The sequence below is a fragment of the Cetorhinus maximus genome, chromosome 4 (assembly GCF_964194155.1).
Source record: "Cetorhinus maximus chromosome 4, sCetMax3.hap1.1, whole genome shotgun sequence".
Taxonomy (NCBI): domain Eukaryota; kingdom Metazoa; phylum Chordata; class Chondrichthyes; order Lamniformes; family Cetorhinidae; genus Cetorhinus; species Cetorhinus maximus.
In genome coordinates this window covers 80,736,978-80,751,178 of record NC_135882.1, presented here as the reverse complement: position 1 = coordinate 80,751,178, position 14,201 = coordinate 80,736,978, and the positions used below count along the sequence as shown (strand labels likewise).

General features: G+C 40.9%; 1 protein-coding gene across 1 annotated transcript in view; it reads left to right on the top strand.

Annotated features, from left to right (window-relative positions):
• Positions 1 to 14,201, top strand: part of mcmdc2 (minichromosome maintenance domain containing 2) — a 90,177-nt gene that overhangs the window by 51,865 nt on the left and 24,111 nt on the right. The window contains exons 7-8 of the mRNA XM_078540390.1: positions 2,773 to 2,901; positions 4,071 to 4,308. Coding sequence (XP_078396516.1) covers positions 2,773 to 2,901; positions 4,071 to 4,308 — 367 coding nt within the window. The remainder of the gene's footprint in view (positions 1 to 2,772; positions 2,902 to 4,070; positions 4,309 to 14,201) is intronic.

The window sequence follows — 14,201 nt, the reverse complement described above, 5'->3', positions numbered from 1 at the left end:
CAACATTTTAAACTCCTCAGGGTGAATGTGCCAAGCAGCATTCTTCTGCGTATCAGAAGGTTATAATGGATACAAGCTCCTACTTACTTATTTTGCAGTGGAATGAATTGAAAGTACAAGAATTCAATTAATGATGAATAACAGAAGGGTGGAGGTCTTATGGTGCAGTAGGTATCATCCCTGCCTCTGAGCCAGAAACTACAGGGTTAAAATCCCATTCCAGGACCTGATGGCCAAGGAAGGTGTGTTCATAATGCAGCCAAACAGGTTGCATATCAACTTGTAAATCCTTCCAACATATGCCAATGGCAGGCAGTAAGAGTGGGAGAGATTCCTGATCAGCTGTGTGATGGAAAGAATGTTGGAGCCTCTACCATCACTATCCATGGCTCCAGGTTGTGACATGCATGTAAAAGTGTATGTCACCAAAGCAACTCCAATTCCTTGGTGAGGCTGGTTGGCTCAGTTGGCTGGATGGCTGGTGTGGACCAGATTGGTGCCCTCAGTGTGGGGTTTGATCTCTGTTCTGACTGGGGTGGTTTCAGGTTCTGCCTCCTAGCCCTACTGGAGGTCATGGTGCTGTGGGTCGGACCTGCCTTCAGGCAGAGAGCTGAAGAAGAACAGAAAGACATTTGACAATACAAAAAATTACATTTTGTGTCAGATATAGGAATCATTAAAAATAACTTTTCATCAATAAATTCCCTTCTTTTTCGGTTGGTGAATTGGTAAAAAAAAATACTTTGAGAGAAAATTATACATTCCATTGCTTTTTTTTCAAAACTAAACTCTAGAGATACGCATGCATTTCATTTGAGAAATTAGCGACGTGCTGGACATCAAAGATGCAGGGCACCTCTTTTCATGATTTTGCAGGGACCTGGATCATCCTTAGTTACTGCCATGGTGTCAATATTTTTTATACTGCTGCAGTCTTTCATTCCTGATTGGATATTGAGCAAGGACAATACATTAATGCAGTTACCATACAGCTATAAGACTGGGTCACTAATCAAAGCGTGACTCAGGTTCATATCCTCCTAACAATTTTTATTATGTAAGGGAAAGGCTTTTGGGGGAACCAGTGGGAGCTGCGGCTTGTACTTGGATTCATTTACACAACCAGAAGAGGAACATGTTAGAAGTCAGCTGCATGTATAGCTAGTAATCTGTGGCATAGGCTGTAGGCTGGAATAAGTGTGAGTAAATGAGGACCTTATCCTGCAAACAGAAATAGTGCTGAAACCTTGGAAATTTCAAAGGATCACAGGACACCTAAGTGTGCTTAGCTTGAGTGTGAATAAATGAAGATGCCAGATGCAGGTAAGTTGCTTTGTGGGCTCACTTTTCCAAATGGTAATGCAACAACCATTCCAGTTTAAAGTGGAAACAAATAGAGTGTACCCTGCTACAGTGTGGTCTTGCTTGTTAAACATGGAGAGAGCCATTTGCTGGGTTCTTAGCATGCAGACACAGTGATGATTTAACAGGTTGAAAGGAAAGTATTTGTGGCATGTATCTATTTGATGTACAGGAGTATTAGCTAGCCTTGCTTTGGGAGAATATGAACCCAAGTAATTTGACTGAATAACATTTACTCTGTCTACTCCTGTATGAAAATTGGCTGGGGTCCCAAGTAGGGCACTCCTCCTTGTCTGCACTTCTTGCAGAAGCAACTACAAAGCAGCAGCTGGAAATAGAGGTGTTCTCATTGTTATCCAGCTATTTCCATTTTAATACCCAGGAACAATGAAGAAGTTCCTTTAAATAGCTGTTTCAAATTTTAAAAAGCTATTTATCACACTTGGTCAAAGCAATTTGCTGCCTGTGAGTCCAAAAGCTTCCTATGGGTAAAAATGAGACAGATCTTGAGCAATCCCAAAAGGTTAGCCAATCATGCACCATTTTATGGTCACACTAGAAAATTGATTCTTGTGTATGGATTATAGTTTCGTTTGATGTTAGCAAAGAATATCATTATGGTTTGTAGGTTTTCCTCTGCTGTGCTGCCCACAATTTTCTGCCCATTAGAATGAATGGATAAAAAATGATGGGCTGGCAAAGTACCCAGATCTAAGTGTCAGTAAGTTGCATGCCTTTGATAGTGTAATGTTGTTTACACAGAATTGCAGTGTCTTCACTACTTATTTATTAAATTACAATCTGCAATTGTTTAAACTGGAAATTTGATGTCTCATAAATATTAAAATACAAAGTGTGTGGGATCAAAGACATTCAAAATCTGTATGTGACCTACTTCTCTTTGATTCATCTTCAGTTTTTCCTATTTCATTACATCTTGCAGAAACCAGAATTGTGTCAAATGTTGAAATTATTGCCAGCAATGTTATAGTATGAATGCTTATTTCAGGTTAACTCCTCCATTAAAAAGCAGAGAGAAGATTTTGATATGAACTTGGTTCAAGAACATTGGCAACAGTAATTTGTGGCCTGTAGACTTCTCCAGTTAATGTGATGGAGAAAGTACAATAATTTTTGGCTGACTTGGAGAAGGTTTGTTTTTCCCAACACCAAATAGCATTTTTACTTTTGTTGGATATTCTACCCAGCAGTCTAGTTCACAACTGCAAAGAGATTCATTCAACAGAGACCTAACAGAATAAACAACGTATTAAAAACAGTCTCATGCCTGTGGGTCAGTTTGGACTTCTGAACTGAAAAATGTCTCAGCACTTTATCATGTTCAATAAAGCCAATATGTAAGATATAAGGAAATTATGTTGGAAATTTGAAATACTTATTCTTTTTAAGATGAGCTTCCTAACAGTATGAAGATGGGTGATAGATACTATGTAATAGGAATTCCAGCTCATATATACAGTGGTTCACAGCTACAATTATGCATGGAAGCAAACAGCATACAGCCCTGGTTTTCAAATGGTAAGATCTATATTAATTTGCAATACTTAGGAGGAACCCTAACTGACATCAGTGACTTTAGAATATAGTTTAATATAGTATGTGCAACTCTTATGAGTTCAGTTGATAGAGTTTATGATGAGCCTAAGTTCTCATTGCTGTTCATTCAAAAGGATGAAATCCAAGCAATAAATTCAGAATCTCCCTTTAATATTATTAAATATTTATGTTCAGAGTGCAGTGAGATGTTTCTGATGATCTAAAGACATTGAAAACTGCCACTATTAACTCTCATAAAAGTACATTCTGCGATTAGCACCTCTGTTTATAACACAGGTGCTGACGAGAACTGGATTTCTGTGCTTGCATCAATTGTCAATTTGGGGAAGGCAGAGATGAATGCAGTTATACCCAAAAACAAATGTACCTGCCTCTGACCTCTCTTTTCCTGGCCAATTTTCTCCCCTCCATTCCAAGGGCACCAGGTAGTCTCCATTGCCCCGCTGAGTTGGGCATTATTCATGTTTGAACCCTTACAGTGAGTTTCAGCTAGCCTTTTGAGCATGGGAGATATCACAGCTAATTCTAATTAGTTCTCAGTCCAACCTCTACATACATGTACTTCCATGAGGCATGTTGATAATGTGATCATGATCTCAAATGAGACACTGAGGCCAGTGTAGCATCTCAGTTACAGCCCCAGCTGCATCTCTATCAATGCTCAACTAAGATCAGCTAACATGTCACAGGCCAGGGATTGAACTTGGGATCTTCTTGGTCTGTGTGCCTCAGCTACTCACTGAGCCATTGTGAGCACACTGCCATTGGGACTGGTAAAGATTTAAGAGAACTAAACAGTTTGTTTCTAACTTTAAAACCTTTGCATTTTGGTTAGCACCAGCAGTAATTGTTCTGTATCCTTACTGTTTACCAACATGACACCATCTCTCCAGTTGCTCTCATCACCAGTCTGCATACATTTTTTGGTTTTGTGTTGTACTTCCAGTATTGATATATTACCCAAGTTTACACAATGGTAGTGGCAAAAGTATAGTATTAACACAGTATAAAAGAAACTCAGCCTGTTTTAAACTAACTTGAACTGTTTCAAACTGCTTGAAATCAGTATAAACAAAATATGTTGAACCGGCTAAAGTAATAAAAATAATGTATTTCTTGTTCCTGTAAAGATCCACCTTTCATCAGCGACAACTTCAAATATCTATTGTCTATCACTGCATCTTCACCCTGGAGATTCACAGCCATTCTGGCTGACATCTTTGCTGCACAGATTATCCCTCCAGGAACTTACAACATCCTCAAACTCAGCCTGTTACTGAGTCTGGTTCAGACTTACAATGAAGAAAAGCAGACTACAGAATACTTAGACGTTTTAGTTCTTACAAGTGATCCAGTAACAGTGGACAGGTGCTATCTCATTTTATTTAACTTCCTGTACAATTTATATAGGATAATGGAAAGAACTGTACCAGATTTTAAGGTCTAATTTAGAAGATCTGCAGAATATTTTTAAATCACTCAGAGATTATGGAATAATAATATTTCCATTGGGTCTGTTCTTCTGCAGATCAGTAGTGACTGATGCTCTAATCCCATAGCTAATGTGTCACGAGTTTATCTCAGGACTCTGCAACCCTGAGAGGAGGGCCATCTCTGTCCCAAGCATTTCATTGTCATACATAGCAACCATCCAGATCTCAGACTTCAGTCCTTTAGGTGACATTTGGAAAAAATGTTTGAATAGGACTTATGAAAAAAAAACCAAAAAGTCAAAGGGGTATGCATAGTGAAAAGTTTACTATAATGTTCTCGGGGACTCAAATAATTTTGTTGACAGTATCTGGGACATTATCTGTAAGGTAAGGATGACTATGTCAGGCTGTTGCTTGTCTAGTCTGTGAGATAGCTCTCCCAATTTTGGCACTAGCCCCCAGATGTTAGAAAGGGGGGCTTTGCAGGGTTGACATTGCCTAGGCAAATAGGTTGCCTAGGTTGATGCCAGGCGGTCCATCCGATTTTGTTCCTTTCATGTGACTTTGTAGCGGTTTGTTACAACTGAGTGGCTTGCTAAGGCATGTAAGAGTCAACCATATTCCTGTGGGTCTGGAGTCATGTGTAGGCCAGACCAGGTAAGGATGGCAGACAGCAGATTTCCATCCCTGAAGGGGCATCAGTGAACCAGATCAAGTGACAATGGTTTCATGGTCATCATTAGGATTCCAGATTTTTATTCCAGATTTTTATTGGATTCAAATTCCACCATCTGCTATGGCGGGATTCAAACCCCAGAGCATTACCCTGGGTTTCTGGATCACTAGTCCAGCAGCAATACCACTACGCTATCACCTCCCTCCATACTCCAGAGTAACAAGCTATAGGATTTAAATTTAACATCATTGTGCATGTTTTATCGGTCCAAACAATAACCAATTTAAGGACAGTAAGGAATTTAGGCTCCTATATACCATCACAATGAAATATTAGCTCATCTTTAAGAATTCAGCCTTCATTAGCTAGTAATTTGGGTGCTTCTGTTAAGAGTGGCTGTTAATAGATGGTTCCTAGGGCAAGACTAATGAAATCTAAAACAGATGACATAAACGAGTACTTCCTTTGTCTGATGGCTGCATTCATGTTAAGAATTCCAGCCCTCCCTTCGGACAGAATGTTTGGCACTATTTAAACGTAGCAGAAAGTAGTAAGATTGCAGAAGTGAGGGCAACTGATGCATGGGAAACCATCACCTGCAAGTTCCCCTCCAAGCTACAGACCGTCCTGATGTGGAACTATATCGGCATTCTTTCACTGTCGCTGGATCAAAATCTTGGAACTCCCTTCCTAACAGCACAGTGGGTGTACCTACACCATGTGGACTGCAGCAGTTCAAGAAGGCCATCTTTTCAAGGGCAATTAGGGATGGGCAATAAACTCTGGCCTAGCCAGCAACACCCACATCCTGTGAAAGAATGATAAAAAAGGTGGGAGTGATTGCCTTGACATAAAAGCAGCATGTGACTGAGCGTGGCATCAAAGAGCCCAAGCAAAATTGAAGTCAATGAGAATCAGGGGCAAAACCCACCACTAATTGGAGTCATACCTAGCACAAAAGAAAATGGTTGTGGATGTTGCAGGTGAATCATCAAAATCCCAGGACATTGCTGCAGAAGTTCCTCAGGGTAGTGTCTTAGGGCCAACCATCTTCAGCTGTTTCATCAATGACCTTTTCTCCATTATAAGTCCAGAACTGGGTATGTTTGCTGATGATTGTACAATATTCGGTACTATTTGTGATTGCTCAGATACTGAAGCAGTCCATGTCCATATGCAGCAAGACCTGGACAACATTCAGCCTTGGGTTGATAAGTGGCAAGTAGCATTCGTGCCACACAAGTGCCAGGCAATGACCATCTCCAACCTGAGAGAATGTACCCATTTTCTCTTGACATGCAATGGCATTACCATTGCTGAATCCCCACTATCAACATTCTGGGGGTTGCCATTGACCAGAAACTGAACTGAACCAGCCATATAAATATTGTGGCTACAAGAACAGGTCAAGGGCTAGGAATTCTGCAAATAGTAATTCACCTCCTGACTCCCCCAAGGCCTATCCACCATCTACAAAGCAAAAGTTAGGAGTGTGATGGCATACTGTCCACTTGCTTGGATAAGTCCAGCTCCAACAACACTCAAGAAGCTCAACAGCATTCAAGGAAAAACAGCCTGTTTGATTGGCACCTCATTCACCACTTAAACATTCCCTTCCTGCTCCACCAATGCACAGTGGCTGCAGTGTGTACCATCTACAAGATGCACTGCAGAAACTCATCAAAGCTTCTTCTACAGCATCTTCCAAACCTGCGACTGCTACCACCTGGAATGATAAGAGCAGCAGATGCATGGGAACACCACCACCTACAAGTTCCCCTCCAACCCACACACCATCCTGACTTGGAACTATATCACCATTTATTCACTGTCACTGGGTCAAAATCCCAGAACTCTCTCTCTAACAGCGCTGTGGGTGTACCTACACCACATGGATTGCAGCGATTCAGGAAGGTGGCTCATCACCACCTTCTCAAGGGCAATTAAGGATGGACAGCAAATGCTGGCCTAGCCACCAATGCCAACACCCTGTGAAGAATAAAAAAATCCAGGCCATGTCCTAAGAAATTGGCTTTATGCAATGCTTTTCGTAATAAAATACTGAATTGGAGCAGGAGTTGGCCATGTGCCCATTGAGCCTGCTTCACTTTAATTTTGGGTAATAATAAGCAGAGTGGATCAGGAAGGGACACTGAGTGAAACAAAGGAAATAGGGCATTAGTGATTAAGGTAACATTGGGGAGATTAGAAAACAAATCAAAGCTAAAGACATGAATTAATAGCACAGATAGGAATGAATAGGTTTTATCTAATAGGCATTACAGAGATGTGGTTGCAAAGTGACCAAGGTTGGGAACAAAATATTTTTAAGGTGCTTAACCTTTCGAAGAGATAGGCAAATTGGTAAAAGGTGGAGGGGAGGGGAGGCCTGATAATAAAGGACAGGATAAAGACAGTAGAAAGAAATGACTTCGTACTAGGTACTAGTTCTGGTACTAGTACCAGGTAATAGTACTGGTACTAGGTGAGTTGCTCATTCGGAGAGCCAGTGCAGACACAAGGGGCCAAATGGCCTCCTGCACCATGGGTGGAGGTTGGGTGGAGCTAAATAACAGTAAGGGGATGAAAATGTTGGTGAGAGCCCAATGGAAGTTGTATTGTAGGGCAGAATGTAAATCAAGAAATTAGAGGTGCATGTAATAAAGGTAATATAGTAATAATGGGGGTCATTGCATATATAAATTTGCAGTAATAGTATGAAGGATAAATTCATCAAGTTTTCTGGGTCAGTATGTCAAGGAACCAATTGGGGAGCAGGTGATTTTGGATTTGGTATTGCGCAATGAGAAAGGGCTAATTAATAACTTGTGAAGGGGTTGCTAGGGAAGAGTAAACATTAAATAATATTTGAGTTTGAAAGCGATCAGGTGTTATGATCCCTGTACAGACCATAACATTTGACAGGGCTTCCAGTTTATAACTGAAAAAGATGACACAACAATATCTCACATTCTAAGATTTTTACTCTCAACAAATGACTAAAAACACTATTAACTAAAAATTATTTTTGTAGGCAACTTACACTTCAAACTACAGAAAAGAAAATATCACACTCTCCACAGAATTACAACCCTTATAGCAATCAGTCCACAGTTGCTTCCAGCTTCCAATAGGTTCATATTTTCCCATTTCACCGAGTAGAAGGGCCATGAAGGCTCGAAACGTTAACTGATTTCTTCTCCGCCGATGCTGCCAGACCTGCTGAGTTTTTCCAGGTAATTCTGTTTTTGTTTAGTAACTTCAAGTGACCATCTCCAGGCACTTCCCTGTTTTTGGAGTTTCCCAAATTCACTACCAGCAAAATTGGTTCTGATGGTTTTTCTTCCCCCTTGGCCATGTCAGGATAAATGTTCCAGATTACTTAGATGGTTGTGAACTGCATATCTTCAACTAGAGACTGTCTCTCTCTCCCTCCTACATCCAGCTTCGGTAACATGCAAAAAACTTGCAGTCTTTCCTCTTTGCTGACCACATCAACTGTTGTTCTTTTCCTCTTCTGCCTGCCAAAGCTTGGAGCCGGCAAAGCTTTTTACTGTCAGGGCAGCTGCACATGCTCTTTGTTTCAGGTGTGAGTACTTCGCACCTTGCTTAGCCAATCCCTTGACTAAACCAGGTTTGTTGTCAGGCAAAATTCAGAATAGTCACATGACCCCTTCATTTTTAAACTAAATTTAAAGACACAGTCCAAAACATAAAAATCTTATAAGCCTCAACATTGTGACACTAGTTAAGTGCAAAACTAGGATCTTAAATCTAAACAAAGCAAATTACATAGGTCTAGGGGTGAATTGGCTAAAATAAATTGGGAAACTACATTAAAAGATATGCCAGTGGACAAGCAATTAACACATAAATTACAACAAGATTTAAGGCACAAAAATCCCACAGGAAGAATGGTCAAATTGTGGCTAAAAAAAGGAGTTAGATGTTAGATCAAAGGAAGAGGCTTATAATTGTTTCAAAAAAAGTAGTAAACCTGCAGATTAGGAGGATGTTAGAATTTAGCAAAGGGGGACCAAGAAATTGATAAGGAAAAGGAATATGAGAATTGACTAGCAAGAGACTTAAAAACAGATTGTAGATATTTCTTTGGTACTTAAATAGGAACAGATTAGCGAAAGCAGCTGTAGGCCCATGAGAGACAGGCACAGGTGAAATTATAATAAGGAACAAGGACTGGGCCATTTTCTGCTTTTCAATTCTTCCTATCAAAGTGGATAATTTCACATTCCCCAGATTATACTCCATGTGCCATCTTCTTGCCAACTCACTTAATCTGTTATATCCCTTTGCTGCCTTTTTACATCCACTTCGCAGTTTACTTTCCTACCTAGCTTTGTACCATCAGCAAACTTGGATATATTACACTTGATTCCCTCATCTAAATCATTGATGAATATTGTAAATTGCTGAGGCTCAACCTGTCAATCCGAAAACTGACCCATTTATTCCTACTCACTTTTTCTGCCTGTTAACCAATCTTCAATCCATGCTAATATATTATCCCTAATCCCTAATCTTGTGTAACAACAGATTGTGTAATCTTGTGTGGATACTTATTGAGTATGTCTTGAAAATCCAATATATATTATATTCATTGGTTTCCTTATCTACTCTGCTAGTTACACACTCAAAAATCTCTAACATATTTGTCAAACATGATTTCTCTTTAATAAAACTGTGTTGCCTCTGTCTAATCATTTTACGATTTTCTAAGTGCCCTGTTACCACATCACTAATAGATCCTAGTATTTCCATGATGCCTGATGTCAGGCTAACTAGCCTGGAGTTTCCTGTTTTCTCTCTTTCTCCTTTCTTGAATAGCTGGGTTACATTTGCTACCTGCCAATCCATAGATTGCAGAAGATCTGGAAGATCAAAAACCAATGCATCCACTATCTCTTTTAAAATCCGCGGCTGCAAGTTATCAAGTCAAAAGGATTTGTCAACCTTTTTATCCCATTAATTTCCCCTGTACTTTTCATTTGCTAATATAAATTACTTCAAGTTCCATACTCTCATTGGACCCTTGGTTTCCCACTATTTCCAGTATGTTTTTTCTATCTTCTGCTATGAAAACAGATACAAAATATTTGTTTAACATCTGTCATTTTCTTATTCCATGTTATAATTTCTCCTGTCTCGGCAACCCAAGTTTACTTTCGCTAGTCTCTTCCTTTTTACATACATGTAGAAACTCATACAATTTGTTTTTCTATATCTTACTGGTTTAGTCTTAATCTATTTTCTCTGTCTTTAACAATTTCTTGGTTATCTGTTGATGATTTCTAAAATCTCCCAATCCTCAGGCTTAATAATCTTTTTATAAACCTCTTACAATAACCTAGTATTATACTATCCTTACCTTTTCTAATTGACCACTTTTTCAACAGAGATTTTATTCCTCAAGGGAATACATATTTGTGGAGAATTATGAATTATTTCTTTAAATGTTCACTATTGTTTCTCTACCATCATACCTTTCAATCTAGTTTTGCAATCTACTTGTCTAAGCTTGTCAAGCTAATTGTCTTTGTTTAAATTTAAGATACAAGTTTTGTACTTAATTACATCACATTCAAACTCAACGTGAAATTCTATCATATTATGATTATTCTTTCCATGAATAGTATAGATGCATTTAATGGGAAGCTAGACAAGCATATGAGGGAGAAGGGAATAGAGGGCTACGATAGTAAATTTAGGATGATGGGAGGTGGCTCGAGTAGAGCATAAATACCTCATGGACTGGTTGGCTGAATAGCCTGTTTCTGTGCCCACTATCTTACGTAATTACTAATTAACCTTGTCTCATTACATAATAATGGATCTAAAACAGCCTGTTCCATAGTTGGTTCCTTGACATATTGGGCAGAATTTTCCCAGCTGGGTGAAGGCAGGTTTTGGCGGGTGCAGGAAATTAAATCCCCTGAAATTGATGTAGGATCAGGATTCTAACATCATCCCATCCTCTTCCGGCTTTCCCTGGAACAGGGTCTGAGTTCAGTGGGAAGCACCTTTGGATCTGGTGGGAAACCAATTGAGGTAATTAAAAGCCCTTATAATCCTGAATTTCTTCCTTCCCAACAGGGCACAGGTTCCACACTGTATCTGTACCTCAATGGGGTCACCAACATGAGTGTACAGTGAAAAGAGCTTCAGCAAAGCTGACAAGCTGGGAAGGCATTGATCAGTTACACTGAACAGCTCCAGACGTAGCCAGGTGAGAAACTGCTGTTTAAAGCAGTTCCTCTCTCAGAGAGTGCATTCATCGCTCTACACTTGTTTGAAACTTCTTGGAAGCAACATCTAGCAATTCATTCACCTTCAGCTACACTTCCCTGTTGCCAGTCTTCAACACAGCATGCTGAGAGCAGGAGCCATACTGCCATCATCAACTCCAACAGGAGTAGCACCAGCATCAGCACCAGCCGTCTTCCCCTCAGCCCAATGCTCCTTCACAGGGAAGCTGGGATGGTCATCTAGATGCTGGTAGAGGTAAGACTCCCAACACAGGATCAACACGCCAAGGATCAGCTCTCTCAAGATGCCTGAGCACCAGTGCCTCAGGAGGCTCTGACTTTCATAGCAGGTCACTGCTGACATCTGCAGCTTCTGGAACAAGGTATTTTTTCTAGTGAAGCAGGTGGCATACATTGCCAATAGTCAACAAGGCACACCATCCTCTGCCCTCCAGACTCAGGTCTCTGCCTCTCACCAAATTTTGTACTCTCTTCTGCAAGGAGAGGAAGCAGAGAAGTGTGAGTGTTCGCAATGGTTTGTGTGAAGATGAGAAATGGACACCATTTGTGGAGGGTGTGGTGGGGAATAGGCTGTGTGTGTGTTGCTTGTTTTGATGGGGGTGTGAGGGGCCTGCAGGGAGAGGAGAAAGTGGAGCTGAAAGGTGGTGTTGACCAGAGGTATATGCTATATGCTGACTTTAGTTCATCAATTACTGAACCATGAGAAGACTGAATCTGGTAATTGTCAAGATTATAACTTTGTGACGATTGAATTATATCTCTTTCTTTTGCCTTCCAGGATCTTGTGTACTGCAAGAGTCTCAGGACATTCAAGAGGATGATTCCTTAGAGGACCTCATTCCTTCTGAGGTTGCACCATCACAGGATGTACAGCCATGCGCCATCGCAAATGCTCACACTTCACTGGTTCATTTCAACAGTTAGTTGGGTTTTCACCTGGAGATTCACATCTCAAAGTGAGAATGAGCAGACACTAGTGGCAAATACAACTGTGAGAGTATGTGTCGAGATGCAGTTCTCTCCAAGCTATGCTCAGCTAGACAGAGTTGCTGAACACCCTGGACTATTGTTGAGAAGGAGAATGCTGGAGATGCACCAGCAACTTAGCCAAGTACTGACAGATGTGCCACACGCACTCTTCACAGTAATGGAGATGATGAAGGAGTTGAACTTAATCACTAATGTATTGATGATGCAGGGAATTCAGAGAATGTTAGCCATGGAGAGAGTGCCCAGTTCCATGGAATTCCAAGCAGAGCTGCCAAATAAATCCATGCTGGCCATGACCACAGCCTTGCCAGTCTTGGAAATTTGATGAAAACTTGGCTGCCGCCTTAAAACTGAATGATAGTTAGCATATCCATGGCTTTGGAATGTGTCACTGATTTTTGTCAAACTGTTCTGCGGCAAATTAATGTGGTGCTGGCCCTGAACAGGGATGATAAAAAAGAGGACATGAAAGTGGGAACTCCACTCAAACTGCTCCTGATTCTCTCCTGTTGCCTAGCGCCACCCCACTGGCCTCCCCCCACCCATCGTCCCCACCCTCAACCAGTTTCCAACATGCTGCCCTGCCTCTCGATGGCTGAATCTTCCCCTGCACAGTTACAAGCGGAGCAGTTGTTTCGAGGGGCCTCAGGGCTCCAAAATCCAAAAGGCAAAGGCCAAAAGTATCAGACTGGTAAGGGCGGGGTTCACTCCTGCTGAAGCCACATGGAATACATCATATATATTCTTAAGTAGTGTAAGTTCAAAAAATTATAAAACACCAAGAGTATGCACATGGGTGATTATTACATTGTTAATGTTCCTTTTTTAAAAAATAATGTCCATAAAACTTATTATGGGGAGGTGGTTGATTCAGTTGGTGGGAGTTGATCGCAGGAATTCATTTCTTATGTTTTACACTAGGTGAACCTTCCCAGAAGACTATGGTCACTATGATTCTGGACACTCTCAATGACAAGTACTGCAGGGTACCTCTAAGCACTTGAAACCCTCCTTGAACATTCTAGTGGCTTGCTCCATGACACAAGGTGGACATGCGGCTCTCATTGTAGCATGTCTGCACCCCACTGGTGAGGTTTCTTAGAGTTCTCATGCCAAGTTGAAGGGGTACCCCTTGTCTCCTAAAAGCCAGCCCTTAAGCCTTTCTTGGAACTAAAAGGTCTAGGATGTTAGACTGACACAGTATGAACCCATCATAAAAGCTTCCGGGGAATCTGGCACACACTTGCAGGAATCTTTTTGTGGTTGCAAACCAGGTTTGCATTGATGGAAGAATTGTCCTTTGCAGTTTATAACATCTCCTGGTTGCTGGTGATGGTGCTCAGATGTGTGTACATGTGGTAATGCAGCAAAAGAGATGAATCTAAATGCCTGCTTATACTGGCTACAGTCATCAAAGAGGAAATTTATGAAACCTTCAGCTCTCAAACAATCCTCTTGTCACCTGACTTACGCGTTGATGTGCAGTGGACTGCGAGACCCTCAAGATTTCTCCAGTAGCACTCTAGACAAAATCAAAATAATTTAGACCAGCAATGACATTCGCAGCTACTGGTAATGTTTGTCCGCCAGGTACAGCAGATAGGTCTTCCAGGAGGCTGCAGATGGCAGAGGGAGGTGATGGCTTAGTATGAACTAGTAATCCAGAGGCCCAGGGTAAGGCAATGGGGATTCTGGTTTGAATCCAATCGATTCAATAAAATTCTGGAATTAAAAGTCTAATGATAACCATGCGGCTCTCATGGTCGATTTGTGGTTGACTCTGAAATGGCCTAGCAAACTACTCAGTTGCATCAAGTTGCTACAAAGGCTCAAAAAAGGAAAGAAACCGGATGGACCATGCAGCATCGACCGAGGCAC